Source organism: Oppia nitens, unplaced genomic scaffold, assembly GCF_028296485.1.
Source record: "Oppia nitens isolate AA-2021 unplaced genomic scaffold, nextdenovo-longstitch-racon4-pilon3 scaffold8_pilon_pilon_pilon, whole genome shotgun sequence".
Classification (NCBI taxonomy): domain Eukaryota; kingdom Metazoa; phylum Arthropoda; class Arachnida; order Sarcoptiformes; family Oppiidae; genus Oppia; species Oppia nitens.
Window position 1 is genome coordinate 631,802 of NW_026533252.1, and position 24,269 is coordinate 656,070.

Below are 24,269 nucleotides of genomic sequence, written 5' to 3' on the forward strand. Positions count from 1 at the left end.
AATTTTGAATTTTATACAATTTGATCACAAAATCGGCAGTTCATAAGTGGACAGAGAATAACAATTAGATAATCGATGAAAAATTAATTTTATTATTTAATTATAATGTGTTTGATCTCAATCTCTTAAAATAATTATTTTATTATAAATATAAAAACCGCGTAATTGATTCCTATGACATCATACATGCATTGCATAATGTATTTATTTTTATTGCAAAATGTTCCTGTTACGTTTAACATTAAATTAAATTATGATATATTGATATAATTTAGTTTTTTTGTTAAACTAAATAATTAATACTATATTGACATTTTGATTACTTGAATAAAAACAAAGTTTTGAAAGCGCGTGAAAATACAAAAACTATTTTTTTTAAAAAAACAATTAATTGAAATTAACTGTCAAAAAAAAGTTAGCACAACATTACTGTCAAAAAGTTTTGTTAGCAATTGATTAACTGAATGCCTGGTTTAGACCCCAAGTTATTTGTCGACATCACCGAAGATGTGCTCTCGGAGTACACGTGCGGTATCTGTCTTCATGTGTACTCAAATCCAAAGTTTACTTCTTGTTGTCGGCAAATGTATTGCAATGATTGCATCACTCAATGGTTGAATCAAAATAGCAAATGTCCTAATGATAGACAACGCCTAACATCCTCTCAACTATTACTTCCACCGAGAAGTTTGACTAATTTGATGAACAAACTGAAAGTCAAATGTCGTTTTGAGTCCAATGGTTGTACTCAAGTGATGCAGTTGTCTAATGTGGCCAAACATGAGACTAGTTGTATGTATGACACCAGCAAACTGTGCAATGAATGCGGTCAACAACAAGGATCACAACATAATTGTGAAGAAAATCTGAAAAAACAAATGAATTTATTGACAAAAGAAATGATTTTACTTAAGAATAAAATCAAGGATTTGTCATACAATGAGTTTCAACTCAAGAATGAAGTGAAAAACTTAAGAGAAAATAACCGAAAACTTACGGATGAAGTCCAACACTTCCGACAAAACCGTAGACCGGATCATGAATTAGTAATTTTATTTTGAAAATATTTAAATAAAAATTATTAATTTTAAATTTGTTTTTTCATATTAATATTATACATAAAGCAAACGCTTACCGATAGGACTAAACTTAAAATAATTTCATCGACAATGACTAAAGATATGGAAATATTTGTTATCAATGAGTTTGAAATGGCATTAAACTATAACAAAAATAATAATGATATTAGCAGTATAATGGTTAGACATTTAAGAAATGCCATGAAAGCTAAATATGGATCCGATTGGGACAGTTGGGTCACATTCGTCCAGTGCTTTGACTGTCTTTCCTCATTCTACATAAGTTCACCAAAAAATGCCATTTACTTTAGTTGGGGTCCATTTTATGTAAATCTAATGCAAGATTAATCTTATAATACTGTTTTTACTAAAGCATTTTGGATATAATTTAGAATAAATTATCATTTATTTAATGATTACAATTTATAGAGATATTTTTTATTGATTTTTATACCTAATGTTTTCTAACTAAACATTAGTCTCACATACAATATTGTGGATAAAATTATATAATAATATAGAAAAATAATTTRTTATATTAGAGATAATTTGTATTACTAATACTTAGGTGCTATAATTTATGAAGCATTATTTTATTTTCATCAATTTTTTAATTTATTAAAACTAAAAATAAATGATTTAAACAGATTATATAGTAGTATAAAATACACAATGGATTGTTTTGAATTTTAAAAATATAATTACAATAATAATTATTATTTTAATTGTGACACAATAGCATTTACAATTCCATTTAAAAACCAATTATAAAAATAATATGTTATAAAAATATAAATAAAAATAATATCATTACGATTAATAGCTAAAATATTGTGCTATTTATATACAAAATCTATTTTTTAAAAGAATATTATTTTTATAATTTTATTTATGACATGTTTTATATTTTGTTTTTAATGACAATAAATATATACTTGTTATTATTGACACAAATATAAATAAATAAATTACAAACAGAGCTACATATTATTGATTTATATTTACATTAAAATATATAATAATTTACTCTTTTAAGTAAAAATAGAAATTTTCTAATAAATTTCCCTAAAAAAAATTTAGAAAGTTTCTCAGGAATAATTTTCTATAGAAATTTAACTTTATCATTATATCTATGGGATCCCCATATCTATAGCTACTGTATTGTAATACTGCACTAATGATAAATAATATACTGTACACTACACTACTATTAATTATGATAATATGATAATATATTACTGTAATTCTTATTATATATTATATATAAATTCTTATTTATAAAATTCATATAATTATCTAATTATAGTTAGTTTTTGTAAAATTTTATTTATAATTGGTTTATATTTTTAGTCTAATGTAATTAAATGAATTATTTTTTACTTTGAATATTAATTAAAATATTAATAAAATTTAGTTAATATTTATATTTATAATGAATTGTTTCAATATAAAAAATATCGATAAAACAAAATTAATTTGGGGGTAATATAGCAAGAAATTTCTTTTAGAAACTTTACAGAAATTCTTTATTATTTTAGAAATTCTTCTTTTTTTTGCCAACTCTAGTCACAAACCCCCTATAAATTCAGACTCTTATCAAAAATAGTACTAATATTTAAATATGAATTGAGTCTAAATGAGTTTAAATATTTATAAGTGGTTTCTGACTTAAAACAGCCAATTATTAAATTGATTGTTTTAACATTAAAAATCAAAATGACATCATTAATCAATTATTTTTATCAAATAATACCAATTCAATGATAGCATTATTTTTGCGCCACTGAATAAACAGTCGATAAATATGTCTAAATATAGAGAAAAATATCGATTTACTTATTATAAAAGATTTAACATTTAAATAAAGCAATCAAACCTTATTGTATAAATAAGTAAACTTAAATATAGGATCCACAATATGAAAGTAATTGTACTGAAAGCAAGCAACTCATGGTTTGGATACCTATCAAACCTATCGACATGATTGTGCCCATAAAGGGCTAACAGTATTGTTGATATTATCAATAGAGGAGCTATAATAAGGACCAAACTTAATGTTAACATCTCTTTCTTATAGAATTTAGTTTTCATAAATTTCTTGAGCAACTGTTTGCAAAAATAATAAAAGTTATATATTTATATATAATATGTTAAAATTATCATGGTCCATTCTAGCTTAAATTGTATATCATATTAATATATCAATATATAATCTTTAGTAGATTACTATATGTAATCATATGATTACAACAATAATAATATTAATTTAAAAAATTGAATAAATAACTAACATCTAAAACCGGTGGATATCTTTGATTGTAATTAAACTTAAAGCCACAGATATCGCAGCTATTGGTCGATGTAATTGATGCCCACCTTTGTAGACATTGCTGGTGGACATTAGCCATACTGCCAGTGCAATGACACGGTGTTATCATGTTTGCCCGGTTGTCATCGAAATCGGTATCTCTTTGATAACATATGCGGCAAAAAATTGATCCATTACTGTCTGCTGAGGTTATTGAGGAACGGGGTATAAGACTCCGAACCGATAGTGTCAGTGATATTTGTTCGTCAATAATGTCATCATTTTGATCGCACATAACTTTTGTTATACAAATGTCATAAATAATTTAATTGTATTTTAGTATACAAAAGCTATCTATTTATAAATAGTGAAAACATGTTATTATTAATTTTTATAATAAAGAAATAAATTTATATTGTATACATATTTAATAATGTTAATTTATTGTATTTAAAAAATACTATTTGAAAACAATTCAATTACTTAGCAACCGATATATTGAGAGATATATAAAATGCTATTTCGATTTTCCAATCCCAGCACTTGTAGTACACTATTATACTGAATATAATGTTATTAAAAAAATAATAAATAAGGTATACTAACATTATATTGTATTTATTTTTTATTTTCAATGTCAAGAATTATTATTTTCTAATATTTAATCTATTTTGTCACACAAACACATACATACATACATATACATACACACACATATAGATATATAGTATATATTATATACTAACACATATCGGTTTTTATAAATATTATATATTAAATATATATTCTAATTATTAAAAAATATTTAATGATTAAATTAAGTTTTATAAATTTCTGTTAATTTTTCTTAAAATAGCATCTGCTATAAAACAAATATTAATTTTATAATAATAATAATTTAGGCATTTATATTTTTTATAAATAAATAAAAATTTTATATAAATTTCACACAATTATTATTTAGCTAATTGGATAAACACTTGAAAGATAATTTATAAATTAATTCATATCAGTATTAATTGAAAAATAAAAGTTAATTTTTTTAGTAATAATTTAATAAAAGTATTCAATAATACTGTATGATAGTTAACAATGTTAACTTAACATTATAACTTGTTATCAATAACATTGTGAAAAATCTTAGTAAATTATTAATACTGTATTAATTTACAGTACATTTAGTATATATTGATAGTTGAAATTGATAACTTTTGAATTTGGTATAAATAGAGAAAACATTCATCATATTATTATTAAGTACAGTATTATACTGTATTTATATTAATAGAGTAATATTTAATATGTAATTGATTTAAAATTATTTTTATAGTAACGTAATAGTACACAAAAGTAAACAATTTAGAAATGCTTAAAACAACTATTATTTTATCAATTGTTTGCAATTTATTGCATGCAATTAGTGGCAGTCCTAACAGTGATCCACACTTTGTGGACGACCGGTCAGTGATTGTCCAACTGTTTGAATGGAGATTCGATGAGATCGCTAAAGAGTGCGAAATATTTTTAGGACCGTATGGTTACGGAGGTGTTCAGGTGTCACCAGTGCACGAATGCGCTATACTAACCAATAGACCTTGGTGGGAACGGTATCAACCAATTGGCTATAAGATAGCCTCTCGGAGTGGTAATGAAGAACAGTTCCGAGATATGGTTCACAGATGTAATAAAGTGGGTGTTCGGGTATATGTCGACATTGTTCTTAACCATATGTCAATGCCAGAGACAGGTATATTAAATATACATAATTGTCAAGTATTTTTAATTTTTATAATTTATAAAATCTTTTCTATAGGCAGAGGAACAGCTGGTGACACATATGATGGGGTAAACTTCCGGTACGATGCCGTTCCCTATAATGTCGAGCACTTTCACGGACACGAGTCGTGTCCAAACTCTGATCTTAATATACACAACTCAGACAATCCGACTGAAGCGCGAAATTGTCAAATGGGTGGACTTCGAGATCTAAATCAGGGTAAAGAGTATGTCCGACAAAAACAGTCTGAGTTTCTCAATAAACTTATTGATATCGGTGTCGCCGGCTTTCGATCGGACGCTTCGCAACATCAATGGCCACAAGATCTACAAAATATTATTTCCCGATTGCATAACTTGAATACAGACTACTTTTCTGCCAATAGTAAGCCATTGTTTTACCACGAGTACATAGAGCACGGACCTAACGTCAAGGCCACTGAGTATACACCACTGGGTCGGGTGATTGAGTTCAAGTACTACGAAAATTTGGGTAACGTTTTCCGTAAGCTTCACAATCAAAAACTCTGTTATCTGAAAAACTTCGGCGAGGGTTGGGCTATGTTGCCGTCACAAGACTCGTTGGTTATGATTAACAATCACGACCTGCAGAGAGGACACGCCGGCGATCTCAGTGTTACCATTACATTCTTTGAGCCGAAACTATTGAAATTGTCCACTGCCTACATGTTGGCCTGGCCGTACTCCATTTCCCGCGTCATGAGCAGCTACTATTGGCCCCGAAAAATTGAGGTATGACATTCAATATCATATTATTGTTTATATAATATATAATATTTACAATTACATCATAAAATTATCGAAAAAATCTTTCTATGATATGGCACAGGGAGGCAAAGATACCAATTCCTATATCGGGCCGCCACACGACGGTAACTATAATATAGCTGACGTCAAACGTAACGCCGATCTCAGCTGTGATTCGAGTCAATGGATTTGTGAACACCGGTGGTCACAGATCTACAATATGGTTAAGTTCCGTAATGTGGCCGTTAATGAACCGGTGGCCAACTGGTGGGACTTTGGCGACCAAATTGCTTTCTCAAGAGGAAACAAAGCCTTTATTGCTATTAACAATGATAACAGCAAACCAATCAATCAATTGCTTAAGACTGGGCTACCGGGCGGTACTTATTGTGATATTATTTCGGGAAATCTGATCGGTTAGGGATTTTTAATTCAAWTTATTATTCAATTTTTATAATAATGATTAATGTTATATTTGTCTTATTTAGATGGTAAGTGCACGGGTAGACAAATTGTTGTCAACAATGATAGCACGGCTCAGATAGTTGTTGAAAGTAATTGGGACGACCCTATGATTGCATTTCATATTAAATCAAAGCTATAATTAATAAGTTATATACAGATATATATTTAATAAATTTTTGTTRATAATAATTTTTTTATTATAATAATAAATAAACAATACTATAATAAAATCTGAAAATAACTATAATAATAATATAAAATTACAAATAAAACAAATAAAATTATACTTATAATATAATGAATAAAAAGTAACAAATGAATTATTTAAAAAATGCAATAAATAAATATATAATACTTATAATAAATAATAAATATAATTTAGTTACAACTTATTAAATGTTTAAAAATTATATTAATTAATATTTTAGAGATTTTTTGAACTCAAAAATATGTCTATCAGTCTTAGTTAATGCTATCACTGGCTGCCAATCAGTCGATGAATCGCCCAAATAGTGGACACAAATACGATTAATTCGTGGACACCTTTCCATAACCAACTGAATGTCACGATCACTGATACGGTTTTTCTCAATGGTTGCGATGTCAAGTGATTGTAAATGTCTTAATCTAGCAATCGATTCCATACAAAGACCATCGATACGGCCTTTTGGGTCAACAATCACCAAATGTTGTAATTTTGGCCAATTTGTGTCAATCGACTCAAGAATAATATCAACAAACGCTAACAAATGTATTGACAATTGTGTCAAATATTTCCAACAATTGTTGAGCGGTTGAACTCCAAGTGATATCTCGTGTTTAGTTGGCGTCAATTTCATGTGATTTTGAGGTAATGGTATATTCAGAAAGAGATGTGTTAATTGTTCAAAGCTTTTCAGTGCATTAAATATCTGCACATTTGTCGTCAAAGTATTGACTAAAGTATTGAAATGATGGACATTGTTGTCGTATAAATCTTTGACGCCATCGATTGGAGTAAATAATAGCTGTTTTAGTTTAAGACATTTCACAGACATTTCTGTCAAGACGGCGGCCATTGAGTCAAAGTCAAGCGTTTCTGTGAATTTCAAACCAATTTGCAAAAACCTCATCTCTTCGAGTTTGGTTATCTCTTGAAGTATACCGACAATGGTTTTGCTTTCCATAGAATACATATAAATGTGTAACTCTTTCAGTGATGACTTATTCTCATTGATTATTCGCTGCCAATGATTCAACTCAAACGCATCGGTACCACAACAGAGTCTCTTCAAGTTTTTAGCGACTAATTGGTTATCACTAAACATAGCATAAGTTGAAACTGTGTCCAATGACTCAAGATTTKGACAATATTTGAAAACTTGGTCATCGATACATTCACACCATCGAAACAGTGGTCCGTATCGGGTGTACAGATATTTTTGTCGACTAGGTTTTATACTTATCATTTTTGGCCAATAAATTTCACGGAGTTTTGGCAAATACTTGRCCAATACGTCGACAGCTTTGACGAGTYGACCCGTTGTTCTGTTTTTATAAGAAGAGTCAACCAGAGAGACGTCAAAACAGTTGATTCGATGCACGCAATGACACTTCTTGGCCAACATTGCCATCATTAGTGTATCAAAGTATACGGCTCCTGATATACACTGACGGCTCATCTGATTAATCATATTTTCAGTGATATCCAATTCAATGACATTCACATAAACGCATCGCTGGAACTGTTTGCAGACCCGTTCGCAGCGCACCTTATCTTTAAGTGACAGAAAACTTAAGATATGAGAACACAATTCGTCGCAAAGGCTGTCAAACAGAGATATCGATGCCATCGGTTGTGTTGTCATGTCTTGAATGATAAAAACAATGAAATGAAAATAAAATTAACTSAAGAAATATCTGTTTAAGACATTCAATGACAACTCTTTTACAGTTTAACACAAAGAAAACCAACGAATTTATTAAAAAACTTTTATTCTAAGCGCGAGATATTACGGAACTAATTATAATAATTAATAGAAAATATCGTGATATACAGTACAACACATTTACAAATATTAACATTAAATGTTACTTTGAATTTAACAGTTAATTAAAAACTCATTTTATTCTTTAATACAAATTATTAATTAAATCCATTCATGGCTTCGAGCGATGAATCTATTGAAAGCTGTGGCGACGAGTTATGTAATGAAGAAGTGGTGACAACTGAAAGTTTAGTGTTAGATGAAACTGATGTATTGATTTGCGACAAATACAAGCATCAAATCAGTGATATATTAGGTCTGGTCGTTGCTTTCATTCATATTTTGGACGGCGTTTGTYACCAACAAAATAGTCAAAAGTTTATCGTACGGCAAATGATCGTTACTTTGGATGTGATTCAAGAGCTCAACCAATTCAAGATAAACATGTATTTAGCTTTCATTGAACGCACAAATTATTTCCGTGATATTAGATTGAAGCCAGAGTTTGGTCAATACTTGACAGCATTAGATGAGATGTGGAGTGAATGTCTTAAAGTTAAAGAAAAGTCTGTCAACAATAACAATATCAGTGATAGTGATCGACAATTGTTGACTSAATTAATGGATGAAATGAGATTTCATAAAAATATGTTTCAGACTTTCTTAAAACAAATGAATTTCGCAATCAAAGGTCTGGAACTGATCTGCGGAGACGTTCAGAGTCAACAATCAACACATTTTGCAGACATTTTCGAAGCCGACAGTCGTCTGACAAGTTTGCGAACCACTGCTGAGTTCTTCACCGATTTTGATCAAAAATTAAATGATAGACTCAATCAACTCATCAAAGAATAATTTACAGGAAATTCAAAATTATTAACTTTTGATAATTTATATAAAATATAATATAAAATAAAATATAAAACACTAAATTTATAATTARTAAATATATTTAAACAATTTATTAAATATATTCAATTTAATATAATTTMAATTTAAATAATTTCAAATTGTTGTACAATATAGTAGTTAAACTATTTTATTTTAAATTACTGTATTTTGTATTAATAAAAATCATTGAAAACATTTTTTWAAATTTAAAATATTATTTTTTTATTAGTAATTTACCACAAAATTCAAACTTATAATTATTAATTTAATTWAAGTTAATTACGATATAGAGTTAATGTYTTAAACATAAAGTATTTTTAATTAAAAAGTACAAAAATACAAAATTTTCAAAAGCGATAATAATAAATGAGAAAAAATTGTATTAAAAATACTTACCGTAAAATCGTGTTTTTTATTCCATATGGAAATGTCTTTGGAAATAATGCGAGTTTTGTAACATATGAAAAATATAGTTTTGTATAATAATTTACTGTTTAATTATTAGCAATGGAGGTAAAAATGCAAGTGTTTTTTCATTTTTTTTTAAATTCCATATGGGGGAAAACACAATTTTACGGTAATATTTTGTTAAATTATATATTAAAACAATCGGTAATTTTTAGGATACTTAACATTTATTGACCGATTATAAGCGTTTGCCAAATGTTTCCAATTGAGTCGATTAAATGCCTAAATAGGAAATAATTTATGTCAATATGTATTATTAATACAGTATTAATGTTATCAGTTATAATAATAACATTAAATAGAAAAAATAAAATCCAATAAAACCTCAATAGTTTTGAGTTCAATTTCATGGCTTGCTTTAGATTCTTGTAGTTTGTTAAACAATTTGAGTGCTCGTCCGTAATGTTTGTGTAGCAATGCGTGTCGTTCAGTAAATTTGGCCACTTTTTGATCGTATGGATCAATAAGTTTAGMCAATTGTTCGAATATATTGTCGACATCGGATATCAATACTTGAACGGGTGGTAACAGTTTAGTATCATCGGACAGGGAGTCCGCAGAAATAGCATTCGAGTCACTTATCGCCACAGTGGACAGTCCGCCGTCGCTTTGTTGGGTTTGAATGTCAATGATATCACAAATGGCAATACCTTTTTTGACTAATGTTTCAATGGCAGTGGTTTTCTGTTTCTCCAAACTAAACATTACAAAAAAAAAACAAACAAAATATTCATAAAAATAATTAAATTTTTAAAGAATTTTAATACTTTTTATTAGCTGTTGTATTGTTTGCATTATCCTTCTTCTCTAATTTCAAGACAGCCATTGAAGAGATCAAGTCTTCGACTTTAATTAAATCTAATAATTCATTCGCTAAACTAATTTGCGTTTTCAAATGCTGACTGCGCTCTTCATCCGAGTCGAGTGCTTGAAGTCTTGCAAACAATAGCTGTTTGTTACCTTTGTTTGACATTTGAAGTTCGTTAAACAAATCTTCTGATTGTTTGCCTTTTAATCTAAAAATATTTTATTACAAAAATTAAAAATATATATAAATTAAATATCATCTAATACTTTGAAATCCAAGAAATCTTGAGATCAGTTAAGGCATCGTTATATTGTTCTTCTAATGACTTGTCATCTGTTTCTCCACTTTTCTTATCTTTTGAATCTTTGCCTTCTTTAGACTTTTTCTGTGACTCGCTATCAGTAATATATTTGAATTCAAACTTTTCGACTTTCTTGCGATTATCATCTTTACTAAGTGTTAGATGTCCTGAGAAAAAGCCGCCGCAAACAGTGGTTATGTTTTTTGGCGGTTCAGTCATTGCGTTCACAAAGAGTTGAATCTGTGAGTTGGCCGGTAAGCTAATTGAGTTCGCCTTTTTACCATCGCTTATGGCGTTATGATATGTTTCATAAATACTCAATGAAACACTTGACGCCAATTTGTAATGCAAATGAATGGGCAGTTCAGTCAGTTTTTCTAATTGTGACACCAATTCGTGTCTTATCTGTAGTTTAACGATGTAATCGCCTTTTTCTAATTTCTTTGAATACTAAATATATATATTTATAAATAAGTCAAATGTTTTTACAAATATCTTTAAATTATTAAAAACGTACCGAAAATTTCTCGGGAAAGGCGTCACCGGATCCTAAATATTGTTTAGTGTTTGCATCAAATATCATCCAAAGTTGTGATTCGTATTCAGATTCATATAATACATCCGAYAAAAGTGGACACGAAATAATAATTTCTTGTGCTTTAGACTAAACAAATTAAATTTGAATTTTTAAATTATAATTGCATTTATATAAATTAAACTTTTTAAATTATATTACAGACCAATTGAAAACTATAAGTCAATATAATTTCATAGATCTGTCTTCCGGGAGGTATTACATCACGTCTTGATGTCAATAAAGGACGAATCAAATTCTCAGTCGATCTATAAATAATAATTGTAATTAAATGTTTCTCATATTTTTTAATTTAATAAATATAATTAAATAACTAATTACCTAATAGGTTGAGTATAACTTTGTAGTGAAATACTGGGAGATATGTCTTCAAACCCATAATTAGAGATCACATTTATTCTGCTAATACCTTCACTCGCCAACTGAATAGTGATCAACAAATTATAATATTATAATTATTTAAACTATAAAAATTAATTAATTAACAAACCATTGTTGTCTTAGCTCCTGATGGCTGCAATCCATAAAACTTGAGATTCAATTGAACGGGTGTTTCCCCGATACTGGACCACCATTTGCCAAAACACACTTCTATAGTTCGTGAGCTCTTTAGTTTGATGATAACAGTGGTGTCTTCCTGTGCCGATAATACTAACATTTTCTCAATACTATCGGTTCTGTTAGACAATTGTGGTGACAACTGTTGTGTGTGTAAAACAAACGATCCTTTTTCGAGTTGATCACAATTCTTGATATTAACTGCCATTGATGTGACATTTGCAGGTATATCCAGAAACAGTCGCCTCAAATAACCCGGTTTATAACTATGAGTACTTTCTATGGCATTTCGATCAGTAATCCTTTTAAAATATATATTAATATTGTATATATAATTATAATAAATCAATTTTCACTTACTTTAATGGCTTAATAACAGTTATAGGAACATAAAAAACAGGCCCTTTTTCAATACATTTAGTATCATAGGCTTTGATCTAAAAAATAGTAATATCATTAACGTTATCATTATAAATACAMTAATATTGTTAAATACAAGTGCAAAATGAACTGATCCATCTTCAAGTCCCTGAGGATCAACTTTGATGCCAAAAATACGCGACGTGTAAGTCAAATGTAAAAACGAGGGATAAGTGACCCACTCTTTGTCACAGACAAGACTTAAACTCATTTCGAAATCCACTTTCCGCTTATTATCTTAAAATTGTATATAAAAATAATTGTTAGTWAAATAAGTTATATTTTCACTAAATTTTATCGCAAAAACACCTATTTGTTTATCATTAAGAAAAACTGGTTCAATATTTATTGGTTGAACTGAAGGAGTCTGTACTTCGTAGGCTTCTCTCAAATAGACACCCAAATTGTTACCATTTGTCACATGAAAGCGAACATCCCTTTCAATGGCATTTTTATATTGAGTCAAGTGTTCAAAAGCTTTCTCCACTTGAATGAGTCCGTGTCCGTGAGTGAAGGGACAGTAGTTTTGTATTTTTAAAGCAGTGTTTTCAAGACATCTTTTGACACTAAATGGCGAGTAATCGATATTAAGTGCCTTCAGTCCCGATAACAGTATGCAAACACAACCGGCCGCATTAGGCGATGCCATTGATGTTCCATTCATTAATTGCGATTTCTTAAGTGTCCAGTTAGGTACTGATGTAATAGCACCTCCCGGAGCACATATGCACACTCCTAAGTCTCCATTAATTCTAAAATAAGTAAAAATATAATATTTATAATTATATTCATTAAGACATTCATTAAAAATTAATACGTTGGTCCTCTCGACGTCCACGTATAGCCCATTGCGGGAATTTTTTGACGCATTGAATACTCGGCTGCCATCATATCAGGTGATACGTAGGCGCCGACACTTATCATTGATGCAGATTTATTTGTCGGAGGAGTTCCAATAGTAGATAACGCCGGTCCACTATTAGAGGCGCTCACACAAAATACAATACCGTATTTGTTGACCACTTCGTGCATCAAATCCAATACTCGACTGAAAAAAATTATTAAGTTTTTTAATAAATAAAAATCAATAATAATAATAACGGTATATTCATATATATATATATATATACATACCCTTCACACCAATGACTAGACTCGCCATAACTCATATTAATAACATGACAACCCGTTTCAATAATTTTGATCATTGCTCTTAAAATTTATTTTTTWAAAATAATATAAATTTTTTATTACCGGTACATTTTCATTTCTTTATTATTTATAAAGTCATACCTAATGAGAGCAGTTCCAGTTTCCATAGAACCAACCCTATTATCTCCAATACAAATGCTGACAATTTGAGCTCCCGGAGCCACACCATTGCGTTCCGGATCATTTGGAAAATGTGCAGCCGCTATACTGGCCACATGAGTTCCGTGAGCACCTATCAATTAAAACGATATTTTAGTCCAATTTAATTAATCACATATATTATGACACTCACTGCACATGGCGACAATCTCCAGAAGTTTACCATCATTATGTATATTCACAGCATAATTAAGTAAATCTTAAGAAATTATAAAAAGTCATAATAAAATAAARATCGCAAATTATGATTATTATTATTGAATGCCTACCCCTATGGGATAAAGTTCCGTATTTAAAACAATCTCTATAATTGCCTAATACTGTACACTCTTCTAGTTTGCCGATTCCTGAAGTATCGATTACAGCTCTAAAATGTAATACAAAATATTTAATAAAATTTTAATAAAATTTAACAAAATTCATCACAAACTTCCAATTAGTGCCATCATTGAAAACCACACAATCAAAAGTTGGTCCCAAATCTGTAAATTTTTTATCCATTTGTTTGAGAAAATCTACTCTTGATTGCAACTCTTCGCGAATTAGCTTCTCTTCGGGATCGTCTTGTGATGGATCCAAATGACTGTTTTGAAATTCTTGCAGTTCTTGAATGGCTTCAGCGGTTACAGTCTTGTGATTTGGTTGAAAATTTTCTTCGTTATACTCTTTGGCAATTCTGTCAGACAATCCTCTAGTCGTATATAACTCATAGATATTCTTCATTCCGATATAATATTTGCCGGTCGGGTTAGTCCAGTGTTTTGGGATCTGTTTACAGACAATATGTTATTAATCACCAAAAACAATGTTTAACAGCAATTGATTGTTATTGCAGTAGAAATCAGTCATACCTTGAGTTTAGTGCCGGTAAGACCAGTGATAAAACCGTCGGCGTCTGCCTCAACAACAGTACTCGTGTCCACATCGCCAGCACCGGTGGCGTCCATCATATCAATTACTTTAGGTTTACCATCAGTGGTTGTCTGTAGTCCGGCAGCACCGGGATCTATACCCGAATCGATGATTGCTATTTTTATACCTCTGCCGTCATATTCGGGATATTTGRTCAGAAATGAAGCCGCAGTCGTCTCCCGTTTCGGCAGCAATGCCGACAATGGAAACGAATCGCTAACAATCGGTTCACTCATCTTTCAAAACTAATTTATTAAAATAARATTCAATAAGTATTGCATACTTTTTCATGAAAATCAATCATTATACTAGTGATAATGTGTGATCGGGAGGTTAGTAGGGGTTGAGTGGATATGTGGTATAGTTTGTCAACTTTTTATTAGTTTTTCATCTATCAATTTAATTGTTAAATGTCATGATATTTTTAAAATATTAAGTATATAGCTTTGCCAACATAACTAACCATTTTAAGGCTAGTTTATCAATTTAGCAAAATACTTTTAAAATGTTATGACATTTAACAATTAAATTGATAGATGAAAAACTAATAAAAAGTTGACAAACTATACCACATATCCACTCAACCCCTACTGACCTACCGATAGTACACATTATCACTATTATAGTGATTGACACGTGTTTTCATCAAAAAGTAAGCAAAACTTACTGTATTTTATTTTAATTGTGAAAACAACAAAAAAGTTATGCGAAAAAATTTATTAAAAATTTTATAAATATAAAAATTATTTGTTTAACTGATTAGAAAAAGGTTATTATTTAACTCATAAAAAATCTTATCAATTATTGTAATAACTTTTTTATTTTTTTRTAATAATATTAAAATAAAAAGTAGCGATAAGTTTATTAGAATAAAAATATCATATGATTTTAATGACAGTTATATTAATTTAATGATTTTTTTTGTTAAACTATTAAATTACAGTCAATTATATTTAATCTCTTGAATTACAAAAAAAAAAATCACTTCAATAACACAGTATTGATATTTAAAATCAGTTGTCAACGCTTTTTATAGACAAATATATTTTATATTAAACAAAATCATTGCATGAGTTGACAAAACTATTTGAACTAAAAAAACAATTTGCATTAAAAATGTAATTATTTTTTTTAGGAAAATAAAAATACAATTTTCATACAAATATTTCACACATTTTTGTTGACATTAAATGAAAAATTAGTCAAATATCATATCATATATGTTAACAAAATTGTAACGAAAAAATATTTTATATAAACCTATTATAATGTTTGACCAAAACTATACACATTTATTAATATAATAACATTTTTATGTAATGATTACAATAAATGACATTTAATTTTAGTTAAACATAAAAATACTGTACAAACAAAACACTTACCACTTATTAATGGATCAAATGTTACGGAAAGACAATATATGTTTGTTTCAGATATTATTGCAAACAATTGAAAAACAAATGCAAACAACAAATAATAATACAAATAATAATAATGTTTTTGCTAATAATGAGTGAAATTAAATTTATTTTAATTATAGACTAAATTGATTGCAATATTGTGTTCATTCAAAGCCTAACAACAAATAGCAGACAATTATTAACTAATGGTTTAGTGTTTTCAATGGACTGAATGTCACTGTTTTGAGAGTAATAATAGTTTGATGAATGAGATGAATGAGAAACACTATATGAATGTGTTTTGTCAACCAATAGGTATCGCTTTTACACAAAATTATTACATCAATATTAATTAGAGTTCGGGTAAATTACAAAAGATGGGAAGTTCCCTAATAAAATCCCTCCAATTTTACAGGAAAATAGGGAAAATAAAATATTTTTCCTCCTTAGACCGTTAGAAAGGATAATATAWTTTATATTTCTACAATAAATAATACCTAAACTTTATATTTTGCATAAAATTTCATTGAAATATTTAAAAATAAATTTGATTTCAATGAATTTAGTAATACTAAATCTAACATTCAAAATACAGTTTAATAYAATATTTATTATTCAAATCTTATAATAAAATTTATTGTTTTATKGTTCAAGAGGTGGTGGCACTAGAAAATAGATTCCCTGGGAATTCTTAGGGAAAATATGATAATTTTGGATATTAAATGAGGGATGGAATTTGCCACAACCCTAATAGTAATAGTTTTGAAAATTATTTTTATTATTATTCAAACTTTATTAAAATATACAGAAATATAATTTAAGTAAAAATAATATAATTAGTGATAAAAATAATTATGAATACAGTTTTGTATRTTTAATGTTATACTAAAATATTGTCTTTTTTAAAAATACTTTTTTTTATTTATTAACAATTTATGATAAATTATTTATAATACACACGTACTGACCGATGTTTGGTGGTTGTGGTGACCAACAATGTTTGGCCTCAACATACTTGGTATCGGTAAGCGTATGATATCTGGTTTTTGATTATTCCCGACGGGAAATGTGGTCTTATAAGTAACCAATTCGTCGATACATTTATTATAAAAGTTGTTGAAGTGGTTGTTATTATCCACTAATTAWTAGTATTTAGACATTAATTCAAGTGCTGTTTGAGAAATAAATATCATATGTTTACTATTGAAATAGTTTTTAAATACTTTGAATGGTTTATACAAATAGTTAAAAACAAAATTATAAAAAAGTTTTATTGCTTTAATTATTTTTATTAATATCAAACAATTCAAATAAATTATTAAACACTACTATATAAGACAATAACAATAATATACAGAAAAATATTTGCCTATTAATTGTAAACATTAACTTAGATATCAATTAAATTTATAATAAAAATGTGATGTTTTGTTAAACAATTTACAGTAAATAATAAAAAATAATTAATTACCGGTAATAATAATAATAATAGTAATAATAGCAATACAGTAAAAATGACAAATTTATTATACAATTGTTAGTAAAACTTTTAGACAGTCATCAACTGACTGCCGATTGCAATAGTCTTACTGTGATTACTATTATTATAATTATCATTATTATCATCAGTAGTGTTAGTATCCAACTGTTGGGCCAACTGTTCCAACTCTTTAAGTACCAGTTCCGTCCTCTGGAACTTATAGTTAACTAATTTATGATAGAAATTGTAGGCAAAAAATAGAAAGGCGCCGATAACTGGTATCAACAATATGGTCGACACTATGGCTACCCAACCGCCGTAAAGATACCAAAATTTGATCCAAACTATGATTGTCAGCTCCAGTAGAAAGAGAAAAATGCCGATAACTGTTGAGAAAAACCATGCAATGGATGTATAGTGTCTCATCTTACGGTGCGGCGATTCCTCATAGGCCGGAGCCCATCCATTACCGCTGCCATCACCGCCGCTGTCACCCATGTTGGCCACGGCATCGATGTGCGGTAATATACACGTGGAGATCATCAACGCCAGCATATGTACTGACACTAACAATGTGGTCACTATTATGAATGTCAATAGCAAAGCAAATGGTACTTTGTTGTCGCCCTCGGTTTTGACATCCATTTCCACCATAGCTACCTGTTTTTCATTTGTATCATATGGTATGGTATCAAAAGTTATGCATATATTTGATATACTCTATGACTTACTAATGCAAATCCCGACAACAGTGCCGACACTTGAGACGACTGTTTTAGTTTAGATCGACTCAGATATAGATTTTTGATATCAAAATAGACGGCCGAAGACCTCATCATTTTGACCTTTGACCTCATATTGTTGTCATCATCGACGGTAAAATAATAATCACTGCATAGCATACCAAAGCATATATTGATACTAAAAATGCATTAAATAATAAATATTACGGTTATTGTAATTATAATCATTGTTAACATATTATGTTAAACATAATAACACTTCAAATCATTGTTTAATCACTAAATATAACTTAGTTTATGAATAGTATTCAAAATTAGACGTTTATATGACATCACAAACAAATATTTTATATATAATACATGCGCTCAATGTTATAACGTTTAATGCTTTGGGCGGAGTCTTAATGCATTATAACTATTATACAAACTATGATATATTGTACAGTATGTATATATTAAGTGTATTTTATGATATATCTATGCGTTTGTGATGTTTAGACAATAGACATTTGTTTTATTTTTAAATACTCTTTTAGTTTTTTTTGTTTAATACTGTATTTTGATGGATGAGAATGTGTTTGTCATTCAATAGGTATCGCTTTTACACAAATTTCAAATTTATTTTTCAAAAATATTCAAAGTTTATTAAATAATTTATACGCAAATATAATTTAGGACCTATAATATAATATATTATTAATAATTTAATTAGTGATAAAAATTATTATTATTATTGCTTTTTTTTGTATGTTTAATGCTATACTACAATACTTTTCTTTAAATACAGTTATTTATTTGTTAACAACTTATGATAAATTATTTATAAATTATAATACAAATATATAACTTTTATTTTAATAGAAAAACAATATTCAAAATTTGTATCAAAAATAATGTTCAATTTGGTTATTAATATCATATAAAAACTATATATGTTTACTAATTTACCAATTATTGTGTATTAAAAATGTAATCAAATGCCACCCAAACAGCGCCCACATCTGCATCACTGTTCTCAATATAAACGATAGGAATTTCTAACTTTGTTTCTAACATTCCTCTCATAATGGGATTCTTGATGAGTACAGTCCCGGTGCCGATCACTTGTGTAATATTGTTTTCTTTAATATATTCAATTGGCATCATTTCAAATACATTATCAATGATACCATTACAAAAAGCCTCAATTATTTTATTAATTTTAACATTTTTACTAATATTAACAATCGATGCCTTTAGACTGGGATCATGTCTTTCACCAAACAATGTCGGCTTAACTAATAGATTATTATCTGAGATGTCTGTCTCTTGATTTTGATGTAATTGAAAAATTTTGTGCCAAATTTGATTGTCAGGCACTTTAATACCAGTAATGTCTTCAATTAAATCTTTAATAAAGTTAATTATATGTTGTAATACATTTCCACCGTTAAGACTGGCGGCCACTGACAGGTAGGTGTCGTCAAAGTACGGAAAATAGTCAATTGATTTATATTTTGAAACACTTTTTGATTCCGGTGTAAAGTTTTTGTTATTCAAGACACTTAACTGCATTGATGTACTAATATTTATCACTAAATTTATAACAAATTATCAATTAATTTTTTAAATAGTTATATAATTTCAATAACTTTTACCGGCACTGTTAGGGTTGTGCCGTAAATTAACGTAAGTAGCGCATTGCATGTCACCCATAGCCACCAATACTGGTGTTCCCACAGGAATGCCTAACCAATTGAACACAGTTTTGCCTGCAATTGATCCACATTTGCTAACTGTTGGCAAAAGATGTACAGGAAATCCATTGTTTTTAAGTCTAATAAAATATAGTTAATTAAAGAGTTTTAAACTATAGTTTTACAGAATAATAATAATAATAATAATAATAATTAATAACAAATTATCAATATTTCTATAAAAACGTACAGATTTTCATTAAATTTATGTCCAATGGGATCAAAATAACCCCAACTCATAGCATTTTGAGTGCTCATCACTGGATGTTTGAGACCACATATAATGGTGACTATAAAGTCCATAATAGTTGCGCTACTATTGAATTTCTGGACAAATTGTTTCTCATATATAGTCAACCAGAAAATAGTGGCGCACCCGAAGCCTGTGCTGATACGATCTGCGTATGAGTGGGGCTTCGGTAATGARGCTATGAATTTATCGGTACATCGCATGTCCTGCCAATTGTATAGATCACTGACCCGACTATCATCGATATCAAACTGTCCTCTTTTTGAATAATAATTTAAATATGAATCGTTATTCCAGAGAACACATCCATGCATTTGACCACAAATTGAGATCATTGTGATGGTTGACCTCTGCTGATCATCAAATGTGGCCAAAGTTTCGTGAATACAGCCAATAATTTCTGAAACATTTTGCTGACAATATTCTGGATGTTTAACTCTGATCTCTTCGTTCACTTTAAACTCATATTTCTTGCTATTTGTAGCCACTATTTGATGACTAATTGTGTCCAACAAACTAATCTTAACACTTGTAGATCCGATATCCAGACCAGCAATTAATGGCATTTTGGGATTTTTTGTCAAATTTTTAATTTTTCACACATAAAAATTTATTAAATTTAATTAGTTGGTTAAGTTTTATTATTAAAAACTACTAAATTTAATTATACAATATAAATTTTTATTATACAAATAGTCTACTTCTACATTAAATTAGTTAAATTGTATTTTAAAAGTTTAAAAAATTTGTATAATTTTTTTGAGTTTTTAATTTTATGACAAATTATTTTAGTACTGTATAATAATTATTATTAAGTTATATCTTTATTTATAACACCATACTGTTTATGTATAAATAATTTTAATCAAATGCATGAAAAATATAATATATTATGATATCATTAGACTGGATGAAGGTTAACCACATTAGTTAATACTATTAACTTAATAGACAGATACTCTATATACCAGTATATATATATATATATATATATATATATTGTATTACCGGTACTTGTTTTGTCAAAATTGACAGTCATTAGTATTTATTGTACAGTAAATTACAATTTCTAATACTATTCCTAATATACTAATTATACAATTATATTAATGTAACTGTTTATAATGTAAATAAATACATTTTTAATTTTTATTGAATTTACTATTAAATTTAAGTTGAAAAATAAGCTTAAATGTTTAATAATAATAATAATAATAAAGTAATTATCATACAGTATATGAAATAATAATAAATTTATTATATAAGTTTGTTTTTATAAAACAATAATTTTATTAAAAATATAATAAATCATTGCATTTAATAATTTTTCTAAAATTTATTTAATTATTAAATAATATTAAAAAAACATTTTTAGAACTATTTTATTAAAAATTACAAATAATTTTGTTTGTTTGATTTATTTTGATTTTGATTATTGATTTATAGTAATCAATTAAAAGTTGACATAAAAGCTATTTATTGATTTCAGGGCAACTTTTATGTTAATATTTATACAAAAGTATATAATTTTGATGTATTAATCAGTCATTTATTTGTCAACTTTTAACATCTTATAAGCAAATATCTGGTCATTATATACATTAATAGTTACCTTAGAAACACTTTATCATAATAATTGCAAAAAAATAAAATGAACTAATTTTTTGTTAATTTTTTTTAATTCAATAAATAAAAAATATTTATAATATATATAACTATAGTGAGAAACAATTAATATCAAATTTATTAAATTTATTGTATAACATATACATGTTATGCATTAATTATGTTTGATATGTGTTTTGCTAGTTTTAAAAGTCATAAYCAAAATATTGATAATCAATAAAATATAATTTATATTAAAAGCTTTTATTTTCTAAAAGCTTATTGTTTTACAGATAATTTTATTTTTCAAATAATCAAAAATGTATCAGAAATCAAATTTGAATATTGAAGATCAAGGCATCGCTAAATACTATAATATATTAATATTTATTTGCAAATAATTTCATAATACCTTCTGAAATATAATCCACAGTAGATAATAAAAATAATAATATATTAATTATAGTTCATATTTTTTGCAATCATTTTTATAAATTTTTATAAAATAAAAGTTATATACATAGAGTTTTAAAGATGATAAAAGTTTTGATATCAATTTTAACGGTAAATTCATCTATAATTAAGATGAGAGATATCGGCAACACTAATATTTGTGATGAAATGCCCGACAATAATAAGTTTAAGGCATCGTTTCATATGTTTTATGATCAAAATTATTTGATTATTGAATGCAATGACCAAACAAATAGCAAATTATGTGAACTATTGATTAATAAGATTAATAATAAAACGGAAAGTTTATGTCCGCCACAGTTTCAATATTGTTCACAAACTGATCAATGCCTTACCAGTTGTGATCAAATCGTGAAAAACAATCAAAATACTAATGTATTAATGTCTCCACAAATATATTCAAATCATACAACTATTGACTCAAATTCTGCTGATGTTTATGATAATAGTGAGTCAAATATGACTAATCCGTTAGATATATCAGATAATAATTATACAGATTCTGTCATTAATAACACAGAATATATTGTTGAAAATAATACTATTGATARTATAGAGAATAGTGTTACAGAATCAGATAATACCGGTTCTGGTTTATTGAACACTACTTCTATTACAGATTCAATCAATGAAATGTATAATAAAAACGATTATATTAATAATACAGAGTCTAGTAATTTGGTTGACAATATCAATGGTCAACCCGTTGAACCAAATTCAACTGAATCTGTAGTTTTTGGTCAAAATACAGATATTAATCATTTAAGTAATGATACGACCGATTCAACAACTATTGTCATTTCTAACAATATTGTATTAGACAATGACAACAATGATATATTAGACTATAATACCACAGAACCGGCAAATAATGAAACAAATTCTGCAGATTTTACTACAATTGATAATAAAGATTCATCAGATGTTGCAGTCAATGTGACTAATGAGGTATCAGATAATCAGTCGATTATATCTACCACTACTGTAAATCCTATATCAGATCAAAGCTCAAACATATCCCATCAGATAATTGATAATCAATCCAATGAATTAAAACCCCAATCATCTAATGAAACTCAGTTTACAGAATCACCACAAGATATATCACAAACATTATCTCCAAATACATCACAATCGGTGATCACTGAAATAACTGCAAACAATGAAAACACACCTGAAATTAAAGTACAGATAATTAAGACGACAACAGCCATACCTACACAAGATTCAGTTGTTTCTAATACAGAGATGTCAAACAATAGTAACTCAAGTATTTCCGATAATAACTATCCATCAAATGATACTCAAATTATTAAACCAACAGATGATACAACACAAACAAATACAACACAATCTATGATCACAGAAATGTCTGCAAACGATGGAAATAATGTCGAAATTATTTCGACCAYTAAGTCGATGATAAAGACAACAGCGATAATACCTTCAGAAACACCTGTAGTTTCTGATACAGATGTGCCAAATCAAGATAGCATATCCTATACAATGAATGTTCAATTTATTATTTATACTGATTTTAACAATTTTATTGACAACCAAATGGATGCAACTGTTAATCATATAAAGCAACAAATTTACATTACTTTTGAATTAAAACCAAACTATGAAATTGATTTAACACTAAGATCTGGTAGTGTTTTAATTGAATTGAATGTGACGAGCAATGAACAGATAGAAAGCAATTTGTTTGACAGGAATTTTAAGATAACTGATCTCAAAAATAATACATATTTAGTTAGAAGATTAAAAAGTTCGGAACAAATCATCAATAAAGGAACTACAGATATGAGCTCAGAGGTAACTACTCAGACATCTCAGGTCACATCCATAGCACAAATGACTACATCCCAGAGCATCAAACCAACGACAG

The 24,269-nt window shown here is 27.9% G+C and overlaps 5 protein-coding genes across 10 annotated transcripts; 2 read left to right on the forward strand and 3 right to left on the reverse strand.

Moving 5' to 3' along the window:
• Positions 1-399: 399 nt before the first annotated feature.
• On the forward strand, positions 400-1,427 carry LOC128964063 (E3 ubiquitin-protein ligase NRDP1-like). Its single transcript, XM_054310622.1, has 2 exons — positions 400-1,046; positions 1,125-1,427. Exons 1-2 carry the CDS (start codon positions 465-467, stop codon positions 1,425-1,427), a joined length of 885 nt encoding a protein of 294 aa, XP_054166597.1. The 5' UTR covers positions 400-464.
• A 3,201-nt stretch (positions 1,428-4,628) lies between these two features.
• Positions 4,629-6,550, forward strand: LOC128964244 (alpha-amylase-like). The gene is made up of 4 exons (XM_054310810.1): positions 4,629-5,134; positions 5,201-5,916; positions 6,014-6,347; positions 6,420-6,550. The coding sequence occupies exons 1-4, from the start codon at positions 4,753-4,755 to the stop codon at positions 6,533-6,535; spliced, it is 1,548 nt and encodes a 515-aa protein (XP_054166785.1). The 5' UTR covers positions 4,629-4,752; the 3' UTR covers positions 6,536-6,550.
• A 3,113-nt stretch (positions 6,551-9,663) lies between these two features.
• LOC128964253 (tripeptidyl-peptidase 2-like) lies at positions 9,664-16,353 on the reverse strand. 6 transcript variants are annotated; one of them, XM_054310831.1, is made up of 19 exons: positions 16,073-16,353; positions 14,627-14,923; positions 14,206-14,543; positions 14,045-14,142; positions 13,909-13,974; positions 13,698-13,848; positions 13,539-13,616; positions 13,222-13,452; positions 12,714-13,156; positions 12,481-12,641; positions 12,345-12,421; positions 11,917-12,286; positions 11,748-11,848; positions 11,572-11,674; positions 11,349-11,495; positions 10,797-11,281; positions 10,490-10,738; positions 10,047-10,419; positions 9,664-9,944 (listed from the first exon to the last, which is right to left on the reverse strand). In XM_054310831.1, exons 2-19 carry the CDS (start codon positions 14,921-14,923, stop codon positions 9,855-9,857), a joined length of 3,858 nt encoding a protein of 1,285 aa, XP_054166806.1. In that variant the 5' UTR covers positions 16,073-16,353; the 3' UTR covers positions 9,664-9,854. The 6 variants fall into 6 exon arrangements, with proteins under 6 accessions (XP_054166806.1, XP_054166801.1, XP_054166805.1 ...); XM_054310826.1 differs by having other exon boundaries at positions 14,627-14,932; XM_054310830.1 differs by lacking the exon at positions 16,073-16,353 and adding an exon at positions 15,355-15,379 and having other exon boundaries at positions 14,627-14,932.
• Positions 16,354-17,639: 1,286 nt separating this feature from the next.
• LOC128964064 (calcium release-activated calcium channel protein 1-like) lies at positions 17,640-18,587 on the reverse strand. The gene is made up of 2 exons (XM_054310623.1): positions 18,302-18,587; positions 17,640-18,230 (listed from the first exon to the last, which is right to left on the reverse strand). Exons 1-2 carry the CDS (start codon positions 18,470-18,472, stop codon positions 17,640-17,642), a joined length of 762 nt encoding a protein of 253 aa, XP_054166598.1. The 5' UTR covers positions 18,473-18,587.
• A 677-nt stretch (positions 18,588-19,264) lies between these two features.
• On the reverse strand, positions 19,265-20,865 carry LOC128964065 (sedoheptulokinase-like). Its single transcript, XM_054310624.1, has 3 exons — positions 20,240-20,865; positions 19,951-20,129; positions 19,265-19,887 (listed from the first exon to the last, which is right to left on the reverse strand). Exons 1-3 carry the CDS (start codon positions 20,863-20,865, stop codon positions 19,265-19,267), a joined length of 1,428 nt encoding a protein of 475 aa, XP_054166599.1.
• Positions 20,866-24,269: the final 3,404 nt, after the last annotated feature.